The sequence below is a fragment of the Solanum verrucosum genome, unplaced genomic scaffold (genome assembly GCF_900185275.1).
Source record: "Solanum verrucosum unplaced genomic scaffold, falcon-dt-bn FXZP01000137.1, whole genome shotgun sequence".
Classification (NCBI taxonomy): Eukaryota; Viridiplantae; Streptophyta; class Magnoliopsida; order Solanales; family Solanaceae; genus Solanum; species Solanum verrucosum.
In genome coordinates this window covers 1,056,960-1,081,662 of record NW_026020405.1, presented here as the reverse complement: position 1 = coordinate 1,081,662, position 24,703 = coordinate 1,056,960, and the positions used below count along the sequence as shown (strand labels likewise).

The 24,703-nt window shown below is 33.0% G+C and overlaps 3 protein-coding genes and 1 pseudogene across 3 annotated transcripts in view; 2 read left to right on the top strand and 2 right to left on the bottom strand.

Moving 5' to 3' along the window:
• The window catches only part of LOC125840350 (AT-rich interactive domain-containing protein 2-like), a 165,851-nt gene that overhangs the window by 129,865 nt on the left and 11,283 nt on the right, over window positions 1-24,703 (top strand). The gene's annotated exons all lie outside the window — the stretch shown is intronic.
• On the bottom strand, window positions 10,873-14,694 carry LOC125840316 (uncharacterized; annotated as a pseudogene).
• On the bottom strand, window positions 17,842-19,080 carry LOC125840315 (F-box protein At3g07870-like). Its single transcript, XM_049519275.1, has one exon. It carries the CDS (start codon window positions 19,078-19,080, stop codon window positions 17,842-17,844), a length of 1,239 nt encoding a protein of 412 aa, XP_049375232.1.
• Window positions 22,404-24,571, top strand: LOC125840337 (L-type lectin-domain containing receptor kinase IV.1-like). The gene has a single exon (XM_049519299.1). It carries the CDS (start codon window positions 22,470-22,472, stop codon window positions 24,465-24,467), a length of 1,998 nt encoding a protein of 665 aa, XP_049375256.1. The 5' UTR covers window positions 22,404-22,469; the 3' UTR covers window positions 24,468-24,571.

Sequence of the window (24,703 nt, the reverse complement as noted above, 5' to 3'; positions counted from 1 at the left end):
CTGAACTCCATGCTTTCTTGTTAGAGATGATGTTGTACCCCTGCCTGTTTGGTGAAACTTTTTGCGTGCTAATGCAGATTAGCAAATGCTTTGATAATGCAGCTGTAATGACCCCATATGTAGGCATTCTCTTATGTAATTATTTTTGGTGCACCCCTTCCCTTCCATATTAAGAACCTGATTCTGACTTGTCATGTGGTTTTATCTTTTTTGTTTTTATCCTGATGGATGGCATATGTGCTTTGTCAATATTAATGATGCACTTTCCTGTTGTTGGTAACTCCGCAAACTTTCTGAATTCCTTTTTCTGTGCTAATGATCGCTATATTAGCTAAATAATCCGCCATTTGATTGCCATCCCTGAATATATATTGAACTGTAACATTTTGTTGTTGTACTTCTCTGATTATTTCATCCATGATTTTTGCAATTTCCCATGGTACTCTCCATATTTGTTGAATAATGTTCTTTAGAGTGAGTGAATCAGTTTTAATAACCATGTTGTGTAAACTATTCATTACACTAAACCTTAAGGCATCTTGTATTGCTCTTGTCTCCGCTTCTATATTCATAGCAATACCAATTCCGTCTGCTTGAGCATAGATGAGGTCTCCAGTTTTATTTCTTATGCAGAAACCATACACACTCTCCCCTAGATTTTCTTTACTCACACTATTTGTATTACACTTCAATTGATCTTTCTTCGGTAGCTTCCATTTTACAATCTGGTAGTAAATCCTTGGCTTATAAGCTCCTATTATTTTCACCATTTCAGGCCAAGATTTCCCAGTTATTTTGAACTTTGAATTGTTAACTATCACCAACAATTAAATGCTCTTTTCCACTTGTTGTACCAACTCTTCAAAGATGGACTGACCTCCATGCTTGATATGGTTCCTTTTCTTCAACAAATTCCACATAATGAGAGATGGCATAACTCTAAAAGAATGTTTGAGTTTTGTAGGAGCTTCCACATACCACTAGCTCTTGATCATCTGCATCAAATTTCTGCCTTCGACACCTGCTCATGAAGCAAAATATTTCCAAAGCTTTTGGGCAATGTTAGATGTTAGAAAAAGATTTGACATTGTTTCCATTTGTTGTGTCTCATAACGCCAACACTGGAGACAATGTTCATTCTCATTCTCCTTAAATTGTCATTTGTGGCAATACTCCCTTTCCACGCCTCCATAAAAAGAAAGTAATCTTAAAAGGCAAGCTTTTCATCCAAATCATATCATATGTTTCCTCCTTCTCCTTTTTCTTTCTCATTAAATCCCAAGTTGATTTAACTGAAAAAGAACCCTTTGAGTTTTCCATTCCACCAAGGTTTATCCTGATCTGATGTATTCATTACCGGAGAGAAAGAACTCACAATGTGATCAGTCATTTCTTCACAGAAATATATTGTAGGAGTTTCCTCCTATCCTGCTGATCTTCTATAATAAGATTTTTCACCTCCAGCTCCTTCTCCCCCTTTTATTTTCTTCCACATAGTACTAAGCCCCTTGTTTCGTCCAATCATCTTTCTCCATACATGAGATGCCCCATGTTTTTGTGCTATTATTGGATGCCATTTTTTTACAATATTTGTTCCACATAAATTCACTTCATAAAAAAATTAGTGGATGTTTTTAATATCCATCATAATTTAGCAAATAGAGCATCTGATATGTCATGCATCGATCTAAAACCCGCTCCTCCCTCTGATTTTGGTAAGCATATTGTTTCGAGGCAATCTAGTTTTTCCCTTTTAGTACTCCTCCTATGTGACCCCAAAAAAACTTTGCCATAATCTTATGAATCTGATTTATTACTCCCTTAGGAGGATTCATAACAGACATAAGATAAATAGGCATTGATTGTAAAACATGAGCTATTAAAATATACATTCCCTCATAAGTCAAAAGTCGATTTTGCCATCCCATCACTCTTTTGGCAATACTAGTTTTTCAAAATATGACTTCTTTTTCCTTCCGTAAAAGTTGGGAATCTAGTAGTTCTTTTAAAATACGTAAAAAGAAAGACATCTTGTGAGACTCCAGTAGTTCTTTTAATCCTCTGACAAACAGAATAAGGAACCTTTTCATGCAGATATACATAACTTTTGTTCAGGTTTCTGAGCTCCCCTGACACATTCAAATCTCCGCAGAATCTTCATCATTTTTTTCATTGATCTCTTATGCCATGAACACCTCATAAGACAAATGATTAATCGCTCTACTCCATTTAGACATCCCAAATCTCTTGAATTCTGAATCCTCATTTACCCTGTTGAGACTTCTGGATAATACATACCTCCGTTGCTATGATAAACAAAGTGAGGGAGTGGGGATCACCTTGCTCCAGTCCCAAGAAGATTGAAAAAACCAAAAGACTGGCCATTAATTAACACAGAGTAACTGTTATTAGATATTAATCTCCACACCATATAAATAATCCTCAAACCAAAATCTTCTCATAACTTGAATAAAAAATATCCCGACACCTTATCATACGCTTTAGTCATGTCTAACTTCACCACAACATTATGGTATTCATTCCTCTTGTTTATGTCTCTAATTATCTCTTGCCCTTGTAAAACATTTTCAACAATACTTCTTCCTTTCATAAACCCCGACTGATTCTTAGAGATAATATCAGGCAGAACCCTAATTATTATTTCATGCAGTACCTTTGACAAATCTTATTAGCAAAAGAACTCAAGCTGATAGGTCATAAATTTGAAAATTTACTGACCTTCTCCGGAATTAGAACTACATTCGTGTGAGAAATATATTGATATTTCACCACCGCAGAAAATAGCCATCACCATCAGCCATATATCTTTCTTTATAATCTCCCAACATGTTTGAAAAAATTCTTCTGAAAATCCATTAGGCCCACATGCATTCTCTTTATTCACGATGAACACTGCTTCCTTAACTTCTTCCTCTGTATGCTCTCTTGTCATTTCGATATTCTATTTTGTAGTTATACTTTTTTCGAGCATTGCTTGATCCTCATATCATTGACCCTCTTTAAATTGTTCACTAACATTAACTGCTTCTTCACCTATGTTTTGAGTGGTACGTATCGTATCCCCCGCTCTGTCTGAATTTCGTTAATCATCGGTTTCCTTATGCCTTTCACATACGAATGAAAAAACTTTGTATTTCTATCTCCTTCTTTGAATCATTGCATCCTATTCTTTTGTTTCTTGTAATCCTTTTCTAGTTGATGATAATGTCTTAGAGAATCTTCAGCTTTAGCTAAATCCTCTTTATTTGCCAATCGAAGGGTTCATTAGCATTATCCTCCAAAGTGGCTATCTTCACAAAAATATTCTCATATATTTCTTTACTCCACTGCATCTCGCATACACTGTTGTTTGCTCCAAGTTCCATCTTTTTTCATTATTCTTGATCAAATACTTGATTGCTTGACTTCTTTATCTCCAAGTCCTAAAATTCACCAATTTAAGTTAGTTTAGGTTATTAAATTATACTAAAGACACTTAAAAGTCAAGAAAAAAGGTAATTCATATGTTGCTAATTTGTCAACTTACCACTTATATGAGGCTTATGACATTGAGGAAAGAAAAAGAAAAGGCTCTCACATCAATTTTCTTTAGAAGCTCCTCGTTAGACGATGGGGTTGTTCAAGCAGCTCTTTCCCAAATTCGAGAAGTCTTTTGTTGCATTCCTCCTCAAAACAGAAGCACGAGCCAGGGAACCCACTTTCTTTTTTCATAGCGCACAAAGAACAAGAAGAGCACGACAATTTTGAAACAAGGTTTTAAGTCTCAAAAACCCACAAGAAATCTCCAGAGAGTAAAGGGAAAAATGGAAGTGCAGAAAGACCTAAAAGGTAACGTCAGATACTAGTTTCTAAAGAAAAAGTATGAGAGAAAGAGAAAAAGATGGGTTAGATGAAAAATGAAGTGTATACATCACAGGTAACACATATCTGTCAATGAGTGAGTAGGGCTATTTGACAGATGCGCAGTGTCTATGGTGTATGCGCTCCATTTTTCATATAGCCCCTCCTTTTCTCTTTGTCTCTCTTACTTGTTCTTTGTAAATTACTATCTGGCGTTACCTTTTAGGTCTTTACACTTCCATTTTTTCCTTTGCTCTCTAGTGATTTCTTTTGGGTTTTTGAGACTTAAAACCTGGTTTCAAAATTGTGGTGCTCTTCTTGTTCTTTGTCTGCTGTGAAAAAAGGAAATAGTTTCCCTGACACGTGCTTCTGTTTTTGAGTAGAAATGAAACAAAAGACTTCTTGAAGTTGGCTAATAGGTGCTTCATCATCCCCCATCTTCTAAAGAGGAGTTTCTGGAGAAACTTGATGTGAGAGCCTTTTCCTTTTCTTTCCTCAATGTCATAAGCCTTGTATAAGACGTAAGTTGACAAAATTACCAACATATGAATTACCTTTTTTTCTTGAGTTTTAAGTGTCTTTGAGTATAATTTAATAAACTAACTTAAATTGGTGAGTTTCAGAACTTGGAGCTAAAGAAGTCAAGCAATCAAGTATTTGATCAAGAATAATGAAAAAAAGATGGAAGTTTGTAGCAAAAGAATAATAAATGTAAAGATTGAGAAGTCACAAAAATCGTGCCCAAGTTTAGATTTCGTGGAGCCTTTTATGAAGGTAGAAGAGCTTGCATTTGGTTAAGTTTGAAAAAGGAACAAGTTTGTCTCACTCCACGAAATGAAAATGGGGAGACGAAAATTGGAATGTCTCCACGAAATTGGCAGCGGAAGGTCTTCTTTGTCCAGATTTTGAGAGTTATATAAATATGAATTAGGTCATTTTTCTTGGGGAGCTGTTGATTTGAGAAGTCTAGGCGGAGTATTTCTAGTTAACTTTGCAAGGATTTAGAGATTTTCACCGTAGAGTTTGCATCTTCTTATTTGTTTAATCTTGAACTATGTTTATTATTATATTTCATATTGTATTTTCTACTTCTAGTATGAGTAGCTAAACCTATTAGTTGGGGTTGTAGACTCTTATGACTTTTATGTGATTGAATACTAGGTTATCTTGTTTATTATTATTTGGGTTGTGATTATCTACTTGTTTACAGTCTTATTTGTGAGGTTGCAAACACTAGATTTAGGCATTTAGCCCTATATATTCATTTCTTGCTCTGAAGGGTGAAACTTGAATTGGATTTAACATTGATTTTCAAAATCAATATTATCCATAAATGGTGGTAAATATATACAATTTGATTTATAATGGATTGTAACGTTTGTTTTGATTATATATGAAACCTACAATTAAAATACCATAATATATAAATGATACCATAATTTATAATGGTGATAAATATTTCGTTTTAACAACTTCAGCCATAGAAAAATAAATCTACAATTCAAATCCGTACAAGAATGATCAAATAATTTACAATTAACTATCGTAGAAACAACAATATCATAGCAATTATCAATACTTCTAATCATATTCTCGCAATTTTTTTTAATCAAATTTTTGTTGGCCTCGTGGCCATTTTATTTTTTGACAAGCAAAATAGGTCTGGCCAAACGTCCCAAATAAGAAATTAAAGGCAAGAAAATATCTAATCCAACCCTATAAACTTCCACCTCATTCTCTCACTTTCCTTTTTTGTCCTTGTCGTCCATATGCTCCCTTGCGGCAGTCGTCGAAACCTCTAGCTTCGTCATCTTTTCCTATGGGTTTGGTTCCTTTTTGCTCCACCCTTCCTCCACTTTCTACAGCTCACACGAGAGCATTTACTACTGAAAGGTAACTCTTCTTCCTTCCTTTCTTTCGCCTTATTTTCCATTTCTTGATATTTTATCTGTGGTAGCCTTTGTTTGTGAAGTACTGTGAAGTCCACCGATGTGTGGATATCTTTGAGGTAGCTATCTGGGGTGTGAAATATGAACATATGTTCCTCCTCTCCTTTTTTAGGATTGCACTTTCCCCCCTTTAGATCTGACCCTGCTTTTTTTTCTTTCCCTCATTTGAACTGTTCCAATTGAATTTGTGCTTCAAGCGTTCTTCTACTTTGGTTCGAGCTGAACTCCATGCTTTCTTATTAGAGATGATGTTGTACCCCTACCTGTTTGGTGAAACTTTTTGCGTGCTAATGTAGATTAGCAAAAGCTTTGTTAATGCAGTTGTAATGACCCCCTATGTAGGCATTCTCTTATGTAATTATTTCTGTTGCACCCCTTCCCATCCAGATTAAGAACCTGATTCTGACTTGTCATGTGGTTTTATCTTTTTTGTTTTTATCTTGATGGACTTGTCAATATTAATGATGCTCTTTCCTGTTGTTGGTAATTCCGCAAACTCTCTGAATTCCTATATTAGCTAAATAATCCGCCATTTGATTGCCCTCCCTGAAAATATATTGAACTGTAACATTTTGTTATTGTACTTCTCTGATTATTCATCCATGATTTCTATAATTTCCCATGGTACTATCCATGTCTGTTGAATAATGTTCTTTAGAGTGAGTGAATTAGTTTTAATAACCATGTTGTGTAAACTATTTATTGCACTAAACCTTAAGGCCTCTTGTATTGCTCTTGCTTCCGCTTCTATATTCGTAGCAATACCAATTCCTTCTGCTTGTGCATGGATGAGGTCTTCAGTTTTGTTTTTTATGCAGAAACCATACGCACTCTCCCTTGGATTTTCTTTACTCGCACCATCTATATTACACTTCAATTGATCTTCCTCCGGTAGCTTCCATTGTACAATCTGGTAGTAAATCCTTGGCTTATAAGCTCCTTCACCATTTCAGGCCAAAGATTTCCTAGTTGTTTTGAACTCTAAATTGTTAACCATCACCATCAATTGAATGCTCATTTCCACTTGTTGTACCAACTCTTCAAATGTGGACTGGCCTCCATGATTGATATGGTTCCTTTTCATCAACAAATTCCACATAATAAGAGCTGGCATAGCTCTAAAAATATGTTTGAGTTTTGTAGGAGCTTTCACATACCACTAGCTCTTGATCATTTACATCAAATTTCTGCCTTTTGTGTCCAAACCTGCTCATGAAGCAAAATACTTACAAAGCTTTTGGGCAATGTTAGTAGTTAGAAAAATATGTGACATTGTTTCCATTTGTTGTGTCTCACAACACCAACATCTGGACACAATCTTAATTCTCATTCTCCTTAAATTGTCTATGTGGCAATCATCCCTTTCCACGCCCTCCATAAAAAGAAATTAATCTTAAAAGACAAGCTTTTCATTCAAATCATATCATATGTTTCCTCCTTGTCCTTTTTATTTCTCATTAAATCTCAAGCCGATTTAACTGAAAAAGAACCCTTTGAGTTGCCCATCCACCAAGGCTTATCCTGATCTCCTGTATTCATTACTAGAGAGATAGAGCTCACAATGTGATCAGTCATTTCTTCAGAAGTATATTGTAGGAGTTTCTTTACATCAAGTTTCTCTAGAAGCTCCTCGTTATAAGATGGGGGGCTGCTGAAGCAGCTATTTCCTAACTTCAAGAAGTCTTTTGTTGCATTCCTCCTCAAAACAGAAGCACGAGCCAGGGAAACCATTTTCTTTTTTCACAACACACAAAGAACAAGAAGAGCACCACAATTTTGAAACTAGGTTTTAAGTCTCAAAAACCCAAAAGAAATCACCAGAGAGTAAAGGGGCAAAGGGAAATGCAGAAAAACCTAAAAGGTAACGTCAGTTACTAGTTTCTAAAGAGCAAGTAAGAGAGACAGAGAAAAGGACGGGTAAGATGAAAAATGGAGCGCATACATCACAGGCAGCGCATATCTGTCAATGAGTGAGTAGGACTTTTTGTTCCCAAGTATTTAATTCACGCAATTAAGACAACCTCGGTGGTACTCACACATTGAAATTGTTCTTTAACAACACAAAAGTCCTATTCACTCATTGACAGATGTGCGCTGCTTGTGGTGTATGCGCTTCATTTTTCATATAACCCCTGTTTTTCTCTCTGTCTATCTTACTTGTTCTTTGTAAACTACTATCTGGTATTACCTTTTAGGTATTTCTACACTTCTATTTTTTTCCTTTGCTCTCTGGTGTATTCTTTTGGGGTTTTGAGACTTAAAACCTAGTTTCACAATTATTGTGCTCTTCTTGTTCTTTGTCTACTATGAAAAAAGGAAATGGTTTCCTTGTCACGTGCTTCTGCATAGGAATGCAACAAAAGACTTCTTGAAGTTGGGAAATAGCTGCTTCAGCAGCCCCCATCTTCTAAAGAGGAGTTTCTGGAGAAACTTGATGTGAGAGCCTTTTCATTTTCTTTCGTCAATGTCATAAGCCTTGTATAAGTGGTAAGTTGACAAATTAGCAACATATGAATTACCTTTTTTCTTGAGTTTTAGGTGTCTTTGAGTATAATTTAATAACCTAAACTAACTTAAATTGGTGAATTTCAGGACTTGGAGCTAAAGAAGTCAAGCAATCAAGTATTTGATGAAGAATGATGAAAAAAATATGGAAGTTGGAGAAAAAGAATAAGAAAAGTAAAGATTGAGAAGTCACAAAAATTGTGCCTAAGTTTAATTTTTGTGGAGCTATTTATGAGGGTAGAAGAGCTTGAATTTGGCTAAGTCTGAAAAAGGAACAAGTTTGTCTCACTCCACGAAATGAAAATGGGGAGATGAAAATTGGAATGTCTCCACGATTTTGCTCCACGAAATTGGCAGTGGAAGGGCATCTTTGTCCAGATTTTGAGAGTTATATAAATAGGAATTAGGTCATTTTTCTTGGGGAGCTATTGATTTGAGAAGTCTAAGCAGAGTGGAGTATCTCTAGTTAACTTTTCATGGATTAAGAGATTTTCACCATAGATTTTGCATCTTCTTATTTGTTTAATCTTGAACTATGTTTATTATTATATTTCATATTGTATTTTCTTCTTCTAGTATGAGTAGCTAAACCTATTAGTTGGGGTTGTAGACTCTTAGGGGCCGTTTGGTAGGAAGTATTAGAAGAAATATCCAAGTATTATGTGTGGTATTATTTAGTACTATGCTTGGTAGAAATTTTGGGTTTGTATAATCAATCCATGGATTAGTTATACACCCTACATCGTATTATAGGGTGTATAACTAATACCTTCCATTTGGTGGTATTAGTTCTAATACCATGGGACTAATCTAGGTAAAGACAAAAATACCCCCTCAAATCCTTTTAATCATTTTGTTTATTTTCTTGATTTTATGTTTTATATTTATACTAATAAATTTATTTAAATAAATTAGCTTACAAATTTTATTATTTAGATATAATTTTTTGTTTCTAAAATATGAGTTATTTAATCTATTTATTATTAATATAAAATATTATAATCCGACTAATATGCTAATGTTGATGTATGAATTTAAGAACAATTCATAAGTCAAATATTGCCTCTTAACGGAAGTCCATTAAACACAAGTAGTCTAAAACAAGAGCATATATACATATATATATATATATATATATAAACATCTTGAGTATAAAAATAGTTTAATTTATTTTGCTATATTTTTTTTAAAAAAAATTATTTTATGATAAAGAGTTTTTTTTAAAAAAAAATTATTGATAGAAAACAAAGTTCAATAAATTTTCTCTATAAATTATTATAGTTGTGTAACCTTTTGAGATATTAACTCCAATTTATTAAGATAACAATTATTTACTCCCAAATAATTTAAGTGAGAAAATAGTGAACATGACAATAAGATTTTTATTCTCCTAGCTAGTTAAAATGCTATAAAAAAATAATATTGTCCGTCAATTATCTACCGTGACCCAATTACATGGAATAGAAAATCCCATAATAACTCAAGGGTATAATTTTTTTTTGTAGAGTTTTAAACCACACACAAAACTAGGTAAGAAACAATGAACCAAACACTTGATAAAAATAATCCCTGCATTACTAATCCATACATTACCAATCTCTGCATTATTGATCTTTGTATCAAACGACCCCTTATGGCTTTTTTGTGATTGAATACCAGTTTATCTTGCTTATTATTACTTGGGTTGTGACTATCTACTTGGTTACATTCTTATTTGTGAGGTTGCAAACACTAGATTTATATATTCATTTCTTGCTCGAAAGGGTGAAAATTGGATTGGGTTTTTAACAAGTAGCAAGAAATCAAGTATATTAAGGAATTAATTGTGCTGGTTAACAAAGTTGAAGTAGGAATAGGGAGATTTCTACTTGGGTCTATCAATTGGGTCTTAATATTTTCCTTTGAGTTTGGAAGAACTTTTGGGTTTAGCTTGGTAGAGTTGGAAAATTCTTGTAAGTAATTATCACTTGGATCGTTTTCATTAATCCTATGCATTTGAGCAAGATACTTGTGTTCATGAACTAGTTATGCCATATTGAGGCTACAACCCCGGTCACTCTCTTAATTGAAAAAAAGCAAAATATTGGTATTGCACTCTTGTTGTTGATTAAATCCTAGCTTAGAAAACAATGTAGTTTTATATTTAATTATTCAATCACTCTTTTATTTGAAGATAAGCTTAGGAAAGTTATAAATTCTCACACTCTTGACATCTTGACATGCGCGTACTCCTTGTGGGATCGACTCCAACCTTTGTTGGGTTTATAATTGATAATTGAAATAAACCAACACAGTGCAATTCATGTATTAAGTCACATTCCATAACTCTTTCATGTGTAGGAAGTAAATGTAAAAATCCTTAAACATGTAAGTTGTCAATGGGGATTTTAGCCCCTTCTCTGGAGCCGTATGAGGCAGAAGTGTCACGTACAAGAGAAAGAAGTGACTACTTACTTACTAGAACTTCGACCAAGCATCACCGATCAATTCCACTTTGAGGCGACCCTAGAAAATGTTGTTACAAAGCAAACTAATCAAAACATCCATCTAGCAATACTCATGTTTCAAACAGATCTAAATAGACTACTTCTGCTTTAGGTGATGCCCGCAAAAAATGTGATACCTCGTTTAATATCTTTAATCTTGTGTCAAGAGATCCATGTTCTAGAAACCATCGATCAATTAGCATTCTCACCAATACAGGAGACTTGGCTAATAGAAGCTTGATAAGTTGCATCTCAGACATTGTTCCTCCAAAGCATTTTACCTTAACTTCCCTTAGGTGATTAAATGTCACGTCTGAAAAACGTTGAAGTTCAAGACATTCCAAAATACGATCATCCTCTTCATCTTCAGAGTACAACTAAGAAAGATAAGAAGAAGTCAACTCTCATATTATTGAGGGTTAAAAAATTATGGAAAGAGTCAAAACACTAAGAACCTGAATTTCGAGATACTCCAAGTATGGGAAGCTTTTTATCAAGCAAAAGGCGTATGAAAGCTTATATGATTCAATCAACATAATATAAGGCAGATTAAATCGCTTGACACTGTTAAGATCAAAAGGAAGTCTTGTTGGTACTTCATATCCTTCTTCAGCATAGAACTACGAAAAAATTACCAAAATTCAAGTTTAAGTCACCATAAAAGAAATTCCATCTGCTGAATTGCATAATAATGAAGTCATGGAACAACATTTACCGAAGAATGATGTATTGAGCAATTATGAAGACTTAGATGCCTCAACTGCGAACATGTGAAAACTGAAGAAGGTAATTTGTATGGGTTATCGAATGAAAGGTGAAGAACAAGATGTTGAATGTCATTTCAAGAGAGGAAATATATGAAGTTGTCAATCTCAGGAGAATTTTCCAAATTAACAATGTCGAGGGTAAACTTAGTAATGGGTCCTTCACGAAGAGTCAAAAATTGGCAAATAATCTTTTTAAATTTAACGGTAGGGTATAGTAAATCATTCTTTGTTATCCAATGAGATTTATCAAGCGTCAACTCTGTACGTCTACACCAGTTATACCTCCATTTCTTCGATAAGATGCTTGTCCTAACAGCATCTTTACAAGGCAAACGCATCAGAATGACATCAATTACGTGATCCGGAAGGTTGCTGAGGACGTCTGGGAGTAAACTTCGATAACACTTACTTTCATTAGGAGACATCATATACCAATAATCACCAAGAACCTGTAGAAATATACAATAATACGATGTAAGAAATCTCCAAATTATCATATTAACATAATAATGAAAGGAACACATACAATCATAATTACCAAGAACCTATTGTAAAAATAAATAATACTAATATACAATAACAACATATTTAGTATAATTCGACAACGTGGGGTTTGGGATGTACGCAGTCCGCAGAGATCTTATCTCTACCTTGGAGATAAAGAAATTATTTTTGATAAACCCTCAGCTCAAGAAAGAAAAAAATAGTCCAAAATAGTATAGGGAAAGAAATAACGAAAATAAAAAAGTACTATAGACAAACTGACGAATCATCTTATCTTAAATATAAATCGTTAGTCGTAAGCATATAAGAAATCACAAAATTATTTGGACAAAGCAGCTATTGACATGGTCAGATCAACATAAGAAAACTCTCTAGACAACAGTTTGGGTATTTCGTGCAGATTCTTCAAAATAAACAAAATATTAGAAGAAGAAAAAACTCATACTTGATCAAATTTGCTCTATAATATTCATTACTTGCATTCTTATAGTCTCAATAGAAACCAGAAATCGCACAAATTAGGTGTCTTTGGTTGATCAAAATATTTTCTTTTGAAAACAAGTTTGTTAAAAATAAAGAAAATAATCTTTCTAACAGATTAGGAAACAAGTTTCATAAGTAGCATTTCAAGCTCATTGTTTTTGCAACACCTTTAAATTCTCCTAAGCCCTACACCCCAAGCCCTTATTCCCTACTCCATGCCACCCATATAATGCTCTACATATAATTTCTTTTGTTTACTTATCAAACACTAGAAAATAAGTAAAACACAATACTTATGACCTTCGGGTGATGGTGCTGTAGAGGATCGTTCTCAATTTCGATCATGGTGACAGGCTCTTCAAACTTTTTAAGGGGTTGGGCCATGAAAATTGTGAATATTTAAAAGAAATATTATATTTATCAAAGTGAAAAATTGATATTTTAAAACTAAAATTGTATTTGATGATGCTTACAAATTGGAGGAGTTGTTTTAATTTTTTTTGAGTAATTTAAAATGAACAAGTGAAAATAATTTTTCAAATTTCAAAAATTCAACTTACTCTAGAATTTTACGACAAAGTGTTTTCCAAAGTTCAACTCCGAAAAATATTAGAAAATTTCATGTCTAGCTAAAAACACCCCTAAAAATAAGTAAAAATGCCATTTACATATTTTCCCCAATGAATTCTGTAATTTTAACTCATAAAAATAAGCTTAAGAAGCTTTTTCACCATACTTTGAACATCAAATTAAAAAGAGAGATAGTTTTGAAGCTTACCAAGTATGTTGTCCCAAAATATTTGAACTCTTTTGGAGAGAAAAGAGAGAAGTGAAGAACATCCTAGAGTATAGTTACTAATTAAGTAAACAAAATATGGATATTTTATTTAAATATTTGTTATTTAATTTAGGTAAAAAATTCACATTATTAAAATTTATTTAATTTAACTATAAAATGTGACCAATAGAAGTGAACGGTTATACTATGGCGTGAAGAAAGCGACAGGAAGTATTTCACATATTTTAATGATAACTTGACGGAGCAGGCGATAACTTTTCCACCTTATTTTAATTATAATTATATATAATTAGTCTAGACAATACCAATCCTTCTTTAAAATCATTATTTATAGAATTAGTACATTTTTTTTTTATAATTATGGTGTTTGTGTTATTTTGTGTTATGCACACTTGACTAATCTTACGAATTCTATTATTTTTAGAAACAATAAGTACTAGATAACTTTGTCGCATTTGATATTGTGTTACTTTTCAATAAGTATAATAGAGTATCAAATATTCTCTATTCATCAAGATTAGGATAGATAGAAAGAAATTACCTAATCTCTTTTTTTTTGTCTTTGCTCCCACTTTTGTTTAGATGGTTATTAGGTATTGTTTCATAATATATCATATTGTACCATAATATATTATTTTAATAAATACAAAATTCAGATAAGATAAAACAATTTGAATGATAAATCAACAAGAAAAATAGGGTACAAGTAAGATAATATAAAAAAAAGTAGGATCAGTAATGACGGATTACACCAAATCGGTCGATAACATTTAACATTTAAATAACGATAAAAACAGACATTCAACAACCATCCAATCAAGGTGTAAAGCAGAAAATCTAAAACAGCAAATCAAAGTTACTCAAATGTAATATGCATAAGTGTAAACAAGGTACCAACTACAAACACTAAAAAATAAAGATAAATATAACAACTACGCCTTAATCCCAACCAAACTAGAATTGGCTATCCATGTCGTTCCTTTTAAGCTCATCGATCTCCAAATTAAATCGCAACACTAGGAGACTCTCTTCATCGAAAAGAGGCTTTCCTTGTGCGTTACAAAAGATTCTGAGTTCCTCATGTTATAAACGTTGAACATCTTCATCACCCTACTCTTTGTGTCATATAAATATTGCTTTGAGTTCTTCTGATGTTTAAGAATCAACACTTCACCGTTCCTCACGCCACCAACAGCAACAAGTTTACCAATTTCTGGCATTGATCTCTCATTTGGTCGCGCTGATTTAGATGGACATACATAATGTGTCAATTCTGCCACGATCGTATGTTTCTTGGACCAAATTTGTCCGTGGAAATCTTCCAAAACCCAAACATCCATTGTTGTCTCGGAATCACAGGTGATATAAGAAAGAAATCAATCCAATTGGATCAACGCGTAATTGTTAGTTTTATAAACTAAATCATCGCGTTCTGGAAGATATGTAATGCTGAATTTCCCCTCTTTTACATCCATTGAAACGAAATACTCACTTGAATTAACATACCAATGCAGAATCCTTCCGTTTATCGATACTAGATTCTTCCAGCAAAATTTAACATCAAATGGCTGATTATTTACACCTTCCCACAGATCAGAATCAACTCGTTCCCATTTCCAATTTTCTTCATCATTGCTAAGATTGAATATTTCGAAACCAAAGTAGTACTTAACAATGTGCACTACTTTATACTGCTCTGTCGAAGAGTCAAATACAAGTGCTGCACTACAAGTTCCATGTTGGCAACGCGAAGGGCATCCAGGGATAGTGATGCAGAACTTTGTCGCGGGATTTATGACTCGTAGCTTCCCAAAGTAGAAATCATCGGGCTCACTCATCAATACAAATCCATCACAGCTAGAATGAATCTTGCGTATTTTATTTAGTCCAAGATCACGCGATTCACATTCAAGATCTTTTCCAATCTCAATCAATTTCGTTTTCATATGCCTTACATATCCTGACTGTATCAGTAACTCTGATTTCGATTCATTGAAATTTTGCTCGATGAAAGAAGTTCTGGAGAAGATTTCTCTCCATGTTTTGCAAACAGGCATGGCATTCTTATGAATGTATCGTGGCAGGATCTTCACTAGGATGTTAAATATGATCTTTTCTTCAAAATTAGAAAGAGGAATAATGTTATGATTCTTCTCAACTACTTGTTTTTGCTTCATTCCTCTGTTTCTGTTTTCTTCATACTTGTTTACCTGTAAGCTCAGCATCTGTCGTGCGAATTCAATGTCATCAATTCCCTCCCCCATTCTTATAGCGCGTACACAAATGCAGTACTGCTAAAACTGCAGATAAACAAGGGATTAGAAAACTGCTATAGCAATTCGCGAGACTGAATGTAAGAGTTAATGATCAAAAATACGTCTAAACTATTGTTTTTTTTTTTCGAATCTCACACCTCAACTATTCTTTCTTCTCTTTACAAGCCTAAACTATTAACTCTCTTTGTATTAAAAGAGACCTCAATGCTCAGTTGGCCAAATATTTATTACTGTAAACCAACTCAGCATCAGTGTGTTCTTTAATACAAAGAGAGTGCTAGTTGAAGTATAAAACTTGCGAAAAAAATGATAATTTTAAGAATGTAATTCGATACGGAAGTTTAGTTTGCTATATGCGATACGAAGCATTTCTAATGAAAAATCTCTATGAAACTGAAAGTATTGTATAACTAGCAAAGTATATCCAGTGACGGAGCTAACAATTTTACGAAAATATGAAACAAGTAGATACAGGTAGAATAAGGGGTGTCAACATTATATAACTAAAATTTTGACCTAACTAAATTTAAATAGTATAATTTTCTAATCCACATCATCATAGAAAAAACCAGCAACTAACACAAGAAAGTCAAATTGTATGACCTAGAGATAATGGCTGTAATTAAAAAAATCACAACTACTAACTCTAACTAAAACATTAAGCATATTAATAAATATTGGAATTGAGAACATACATTTTTTTTTATTTGCTTTTTGGCCTGTGGGAGACTTAAGAGCAATTTGATTCCGTCGAGAAAAGAGTTGTGATGAAGAATGGAGATTTTATGAGTCTGTTATAAAAAAAATTCTAGCGCTAAACCTAAGTTCCCAAGGCGTTTGGCCTATAGCTAGAGTTTGACCAAGTTTTCAAATATTTTTGGCAAATAATATTTGGGCCAAGTTTTTGGTGAAATTACACCATGTATTTAGGCCCAAGTTTTTCCAATAATATTTGACTATTTTAAAAAATATGATTTATATCTATAAGTTTTAAAACTATTAAAAATACCCATAAATTTGTATTATCTATTTATAGTGAATATGTTCAGTTAAAAAATAACCTTATAACATAATTGATAACAATCAACAACCACAAAATAATAATATATGCAAGAGCAATACATTAATTGCATATTCAAATATATCATTGATTCAGTTATAATTATAATCAATTAGAACAAATTCTTCTTTTTTTCTCAATTTTATCACTCAAATTAGAACTCAAACTTTCCAGAGGAGGCAGTAACAAATATCAGTTGGACTTAATAAATAATGGGTATTTTTTATAAAATATAAAAGTTTGGGGTAATTTTTAAATTTTTTTAAATTTCCAAGTATTAGAACTTGGCTCAAATACTAGTTTTTTCTAGTATTTGGGAATTTGGGATACTTGGCAAATATATTTGTCAAGTTATATGACCAAACACCACTTCCCAAGTTTTTCCCAAGTATTCTTGGAGCCAAACGGGTTAGTATTTCTTTTCTTGAAAAATAAAGATTTCTTCACCTATAAATAGAACTTAATTGAACACACATAGAATTCAATAATTTTTCTTGAAAAATAATGATACCAATATATAGTATAAAACTCCTAATTAGTGGTTATATATGTAATTATTTAAAAGTATAAGTAGCTATAATTAGTATATATGATAGTGATGTATGTCTAATAAAATAATTTTTCCTTATCATTTAGATTCATTCCATTAAGTTTTACAAATTTGTAATATAGTCTTAACATTCATGCTCATCAAACTAATCCGTGTTATTCCACAAAACTTTTCATGCCTTTGAGCTTCTAATTTTCAAATATTATTTTTTCACTTTGAAAATAAGAACCTACTTTTTTAAAATTTTAAAATGAAACATGGTCATACGTCCCTAATTAAGTGCAAACAAACGAGGCAAAATATGCTCTTTTTTAAGGTTCACTTGAAAAAGAGAGTTGAAATACTCCTTTTAAAACCAAATGCAAGAGAGAACTTCTCAACAATCCTCAATGGCAGATGAAACATGCTCAACTGTGGTAAGAGAAGATCAAACAGCAAGAATCAAATAAGCCACTCAAATGTAATATATGCATAAATGTAGACACTCTAGACAAGTTACCAACTACTAACATAAAAAATAATATTAACAACTACGCCTTAATCCCAAGCAAGACAGAATCATTCCTTTTAACCACATCTCCATATTAAATCATGACACTAACTACGCGATCCTCTTCATGATACGAAAGAGGCCATCTTTGTGTGGTACAAAAGATTCTAATTTCCTCATGTTACTGCTAAAAGGCTTCATCACCTTACTCTTCGTGTCATATATAAATACACTAGAGTTCTTCTTATGCTCTAGAATCAATACTTCACCATTCCTTGCACCAGCAACAGCAACAAGGTTCCAAAATCTTGGCATTCTTCGCTCATCCTGTCTTGATGATTTGTATGGACATATATAATTTGTCAACTCTGCCACAATTGTATGTTTCTTGAACCAAACTTTCCTTCGAAAATCTTCCAAAATCCAAACATTCATTGTTTTCTCCGAATCACAGTTGATAAAAGAAAGAAATCCATCCAACTCCACCAATGCATAATTGTTCGTTTTATTAATCTCTTTAACACGTTCTGGAAGATAAGTTCGACTGAATTTTTCCTCTTTTACTTGCATTGTAATGAAATACTCAGCTGAATCAACATACCAATGCAGAATCCTTCCATTAATCGACACTGGATTCTTCCAGTGAAACTTAACTGGATTAAATGGTCGATCATTTAAATCTTCCCACGGACTAGAAACTCGTTCCCATTGCAGTTCATCATCAGCACTGCTCACATTAAATATTTCAAATCCATAAGAATCTGTAACAACATGCACTACTTTGTACTGTTTTGTCGAAGAGTCAAATGCAAGTGCTGCACTACAAGCTTTATGTTTACAATGTGAAGGGCATCGCGGGATAGTGAGGCAGAACTTTGTTGCTGGATTTATGATTTGTAGCATCCCATTGTTCCCTGGTTCACGCATCAACAGAAATCCATCACAGCTAGAATGAATCTTGCATAATTTACTTAGTCCAACTTCACGCGATTCACATTCAAATTCTTCTCCAATCTCTATCAACTTTGTTTTCATACGCCATCCTAATCCTGACTGTATCACTAATTCTGTTTTCGATTCCATGAAATTTTGCTCAATGAAGAAACTCTCTGAGACAATTTCTTTCCATGATTTGCAGACGCGCATGACATACTTATGAATGTCTTTTGGCGGAATCTTCACCAGGATGTTAAATAAGATACCATCTGGAATATTTGAAAGAGTACTAATCTTATGACTCTTGTTAACTACTTGTTTCATTCCTCGGCTTTTATTTTCTTCATACTTGTTTTCTTTTACTCTCAACATCTGTCGAGCAAATTCAATGTCATCAATTTCAATATCCCCCATTCTTGCAGCACGCGTACGTACACCAGAAAAAGAGTGATCTCTATATAGGTTTCAGAAGGAAATCAAACTTTAAAAAGTTAGAAACAAGGGATCAGAAAACTCAGTTTCATGACTCTTGCAAATAATTTGATATGGTGAGTTTAACGAGAGGTAGAGGTAGGCCGAACAAGTATTGGGGAGAGGTGATTTAGATAGAACATGACACATCTTCAGCTTACCGAACACATGATCCTAGATAGGAGGATATGGAATTTCTGTACATTCAGTGTACTCTACGGACAGAGGAATACATAGAATTGAACATTATACAATAAGAAATTGAAAGATTCGTTAAAATTGTTAAAAGAACCGCGGTATCCAGGTAAAAAAAACTGTCAAAAGATTACATAGTGAGACATAGAACAAGCTCTTCCAGAGAAACTAAAGCTTTATTAGTGAATGAACATCTTACACTCTTAGATATCGTTTGATACGAGGGATAAAGAATAACTAGTCCAGGATTAATTTTAGAATAAGTTTATCTCATGTTTGATTGGAATAAAATCGCACCATAACTTACCCCATGATTTTAGTGCTATTTTTCTAGATAACTAATCCTGGATAATTGATTTTCGATAACTTGTTCCCAATCAAACGAGTCAACTAGCAGGTATATCCATAAAACATGATTCAACTATCACATTGAATGATCATGAGTTCATGACGACCAACATAACAATAATAAACTTTAGGAATCACACATACTTTAGAATTATGTCAATTCAACCAAGGTTATAACCTCCTAATTCCTAATCATTATTTTCAAATCACTATAATTAGCTGCGAACTAGCTAACGAAAATTTGTCATTAATTTGTTGCTAAGTAAAATTAGCCACAAATTTTGCTGGTTAGCTACAAAATTTATCCGTAGCTATATCCATTTTTTTGGTATTGAATATCAACAACATTCAAATTAAACATCATGATATGACCTAAGATTAATTCAATGGCTATAATTAAAAAAATCAAAGCTACTAACTTTTACTAAAACATAAATTAGAACTTAAATAAATATTGGAATTTAGAGAACATACAATTTGATTTGCTTTATGTCCTGTGGAGACTTTTTAGGGCAATTTGGTTCGTTATTAATTTTGCCTTTGCGGCCGACTATCTATTTATAGCATGGCATATATTTTTATCACTTAATCATATACAATTATTAATTAATGTATATTTTCAATTTATTAAATTGTTTAACCTTGATTCCTACATTAAATTGGTTTAGTGTGATCAAACTCCTCTATAAACTAACAATAATTAAACTTCCCATTTTATCTTTTGGATTATCCATTTTACCCCTATTATATCTAATACCTCTTTATATTATATAGAATTTATTTTTTAACTTAGGTATTAATAACTTTTTCTTTAATTCATTAACATTATAAGTAGAATAATATTTTTATAAATTGTCACAAAATTTAATATTATTTTTAGGGGAAAAGGTCAAAAATGCCCTTAAACAATGTGAAAGGAACAAAAATGTCCTCCATTTATAGTTTGGCTCAAAAATGATTTTGCCGTTAATACTTTGGTTCAAAAATGTCCTTGCAGTCAATACTTTGATCCATTAATGCCCATATAGTTACTAAATGGGTCAAAAATGTCCTTTTCTGAATAAATATATTATTTTTTTCTTTTTAAACACATCTTAAGTTTTTTTAGGGTCTTGAAGAGGTATATTGTTTTGACTTAGATAAATTATGGAAAAAATATAGTAGGGATAAGGGTAAAAAATGAAATTTTTTTTTATCGTTTCTTGATATGTTAAAAGTGACAAGTAAATGTGAAAATCTATTTTTTGGATAGTGAACAAGTTCACATAGTCACCCATCATTAATTTTCATTTAAATAACGATAAAAAAAATTACTAAATAAAATAAGAAAAATCCGTGTTTCTTAATTTTTTTCAAATTGAAGTAAGAAAGGCATTTATTAATAAAATAAAAAATAATTGAATTCACAATCGAATAATTTTAAATATTCAATAAATTTCATACTACATACTCCCATAACGTGAACTCATATGTTTACAGCTCGATCCAACACAAATGAAATTAAATTCATGCCACTTGCTGACATTATTATTTTTCAGTACCTTTCAAAGAGGGTCATCAATATTTTGTAGTACTATATTTATTGAGTGGTTGGCATCAGATACACCTATCATTAATTATAATATTTTGAAATTCAAATGCATTTATTATTATTTATTATATTAGGAAATATCTTTAATGTGTATACTCCATATCTAATTTATTAAATGTATTTTACTACATTTGCTAAAACAATTGAAACTAATGACATGTGAAGAAAAAGTCTGTAGTTGAAAATATAGACCTTTCCTCTCATGTAGTCCAATTATATTGAACCAACTTGGTAATTATCGATTAACTGAAAATTAACTTGTGAATTTAGTTATTCAATCAGTATGTTTATATATTGATAATAGGGAATAGGGAAAAAATCTTAAATATACCATCAAATTTTGAGAAAAGGCTTATCAAAGTCATTGGTTAAAAGTTCGGCTCATATATGTCATTTCCGTTTGAGAAAAAAATTCATTCATGTCATTATTTGTTAGCTGAAAACAAGTTCGGTTTTGCAGAATCATTTTTACATGTGGTCAATTATGATTCATACGAAATAAACGAGCCAAACTTTTAACGAATGAAATATATGAGTCTTTTCTCAAAGTTTGATGACATATTTGAGTTTTTTTTCTTTTTAAAAAAATATGACATGACATGACCGAATCATAATTGGTCACATGTAAAAATGGTTTTGCAAAATCAAAATTATAACCCGTTAACAAATAATGACATGAATAAATCTTTTCTTTAACAGAAATGATACGGATGATCCAAACTTTTAACAGATGACATAAATACACTTTTTCTCAAAATTAATGGCATATTTGAATTTTTTCCCTAGATAATATATAAACTCGAATCTAATAAACCGACAATCCACCCTAATTGAAAATAGACATTTCCTCTCATATAGTCCAAGTATGTTGAACCAACTTGGTAATTATCGATTAACTAATTAATCGAACACCAATGATTATTATCTCATCATATTTACAAATCGATAATAGATAATATATAAGGATCAACTCAAACCAAAATATTGACCTTTCCACTCATGTAGTCCAAATAATGGGACCACTTGGTAAGTAAATTTTTTTGGATTACTTGAGAAGACTTGCCATATAGTATTATTTTTAGATAGATACTAAAGAAGAGTTGGACATACCTTCCTACATTTATTAATTTTCTCATTTTGTGGCTCTCAACAATAGAACAAATTAGCATATTTTCTCTCGATCAAGAAAATATTACCAATGTTGTTAAATTTTGTCATACTAGTGTCTCTCTTCTTTGCACCAACTTCTTGTGAAGTTGATGGATTCATTTACAATGGATTCAAATCAAGTAATCTTAGCTTAGATGGCATTGCTAATATTACATCCAATGGTCTTTTGTCGTTAACAGATTCCAAAACACAAGATCAAGGCCATGCTTTCTATCCAAATCCAATTTATTTCAAGAATTCACCTAATGGTAATGCATTTTCATTCTCTACAACATTTGTGTTCGCGATAAGGTCTGATTATAGACCATTGGATGGTCATGGACTAGTTTTTGTTATCGCGCCACAGAGAGGAATTCAGAAGGCTTTGGCAAACCACTATCTTGGCCTTTTTAACTCAAGTAATAATGGGGATAAATCAAACCATGTTGTTGGAGTTGAGTTTGATACGATATATAGCGCGGATTTTGGTGATATGAATGACAATCATGTTGGAATTGATATAAATGGATTGAGGTCTGTAGCAAATCACACAGCAGGTTATTTTGATGATACTGGTTTGTTTAACAACTTTACTCTGGTTAGTGGCAAGGCAATGCAAGTTTGGGTGGATTATGATGGCAGAACTAAGCTAATCAATGTGACAGTAGCTCCATTACATATGGAAAAACCAGTTAGTCCACTTTTGGCTTTGAAATATGATCTTTCGCCGATTCTTAATCAGATTATGTATGTTGGTTTTTCATCATCAACTGGTTCAGTCCCAACACATCATTATATCTTGGGATGGAGCTTTAAGGCAAATGGGAAAGCTCAAGAACTTTCTCAACTTCCTAGTCTTCCTCGTGTTGGGAGCAAAGGGACTTCAAGATTTGTAACGATTGGTTTACCGGTGATCTCTTTGGTGTCAATTGTTGTAGCAACCTTAGTGGTGGTTTACTATGTAAGAAGGAAGAAGTATGAAGAAGTTCTTGAAGATTGGGAACGTGAGTATAGACCTCAAAGGTTCAATTATAAAGATTTGTACACTGCTACTAAAGGATTCAGAGAAAAGGAGCTGTTGGGAGCTGGAGGATTTGGTAAAGTTTATAAAGGAGTGATGCCTGTAACCAAACTTGAGATAGCTGTAAAGAAGATATCTCATGAATCAAGACAAGGGATGAAGGAATTTGTTTCGGAGATTGTAAGTATAGGCCGTATACAACATAGGAATGTAGTACCACTTTTGGGCTATTGTAGGCGAAAAGGGGAATTACTTTTGGTTTATGAATTCATGTCTAATGGAAGTCTAGACAAGTATTTATACGACCAACCAAGACTCACCCTCGATTGGAACCAAAGATTCAGAGTTATTCGAGGTGTAGCATCAGGACTATTTTTCCTACATGAAGAATGTGACCATGTAGTGGTTCATAGGGATATTAAGGCTAGTAATGTCTTGTTGGATGGTGAACTAAATGGCAGGCTAGGAGACTTTGGACTCGCGAGGCTATATGGTCATGGGACTGATCCTCAATCAACTCGTGTCGTTGGTACTCTTGGTTATCTTGCACCAGAGCATACTAGAACTGGCAGGGCAACACCTAGTAGTGATGTATTTTCCTTTGGGGCTTTTTTACTTGAAGTTGCCTGTGGTAGGAGGCCGATAGAGCCAAGACAAGCCGGCGATGATCTGATTTTAGTCGATTGGGTGTTTTCGTGCTGGAATAGAAGTAATATTCTCGAGGCTGTTGATCCAAACTTAGGCAATGATTTTGTTCCAGGGCAAGTGGAGTTGGTCTTAAGTCTAGGCTTGTTCTGCTCTCATTCAGAGCCCTCATTTAGGCCAACAATGCGACAAAACGTGTTGTTCTTGGATGGTGTTGTGGCCTTGCCAGAGTTATCAGCCCTCGGTGTTTCATCTGCTGGTCTAACATTTGACCATCGCGGAGGTTTTGATGATTTTATCAAGTCGTATCCAGCTTCTTCTGTTAATGCACATTCCCCTGCTTCATCTGTAGCAGAATCACTCCTTTCTGATCCCCGATGATTCATGATGAGTTGGACATATCTTCTTTGGTGGAATATTGATATACTGATCCTGGTAAATATAACATGATTTTAGTGATTATGTACTTTTGATAAATTATCGTTAATTCATACACCTGAAATATATTGTGACATGTCTTTAAGATATCTGCTCTGGTATCCTGATCTTATTGTTTACTTCCAATGCTAAATAAATACTAATCTGAGATTCAGCAATGGCTGTTCAGTGTGCTGCTG

Coding starts and splice junctions, on each gene's coding strand:
- LOC125840337 (XM_049519299.1), top strand. CDS start 22,470: ATGTTGTTAAATTTTGTCATACTAGTGTCTCTCTTCTTTGCACCAACT.
- LOC125840315 (XM_049519275.1), bottom strand. CDS start 19,080: ATGGGGGATATTGAAATTGATGACATTGAATTTGCTCGACAGATGTTG.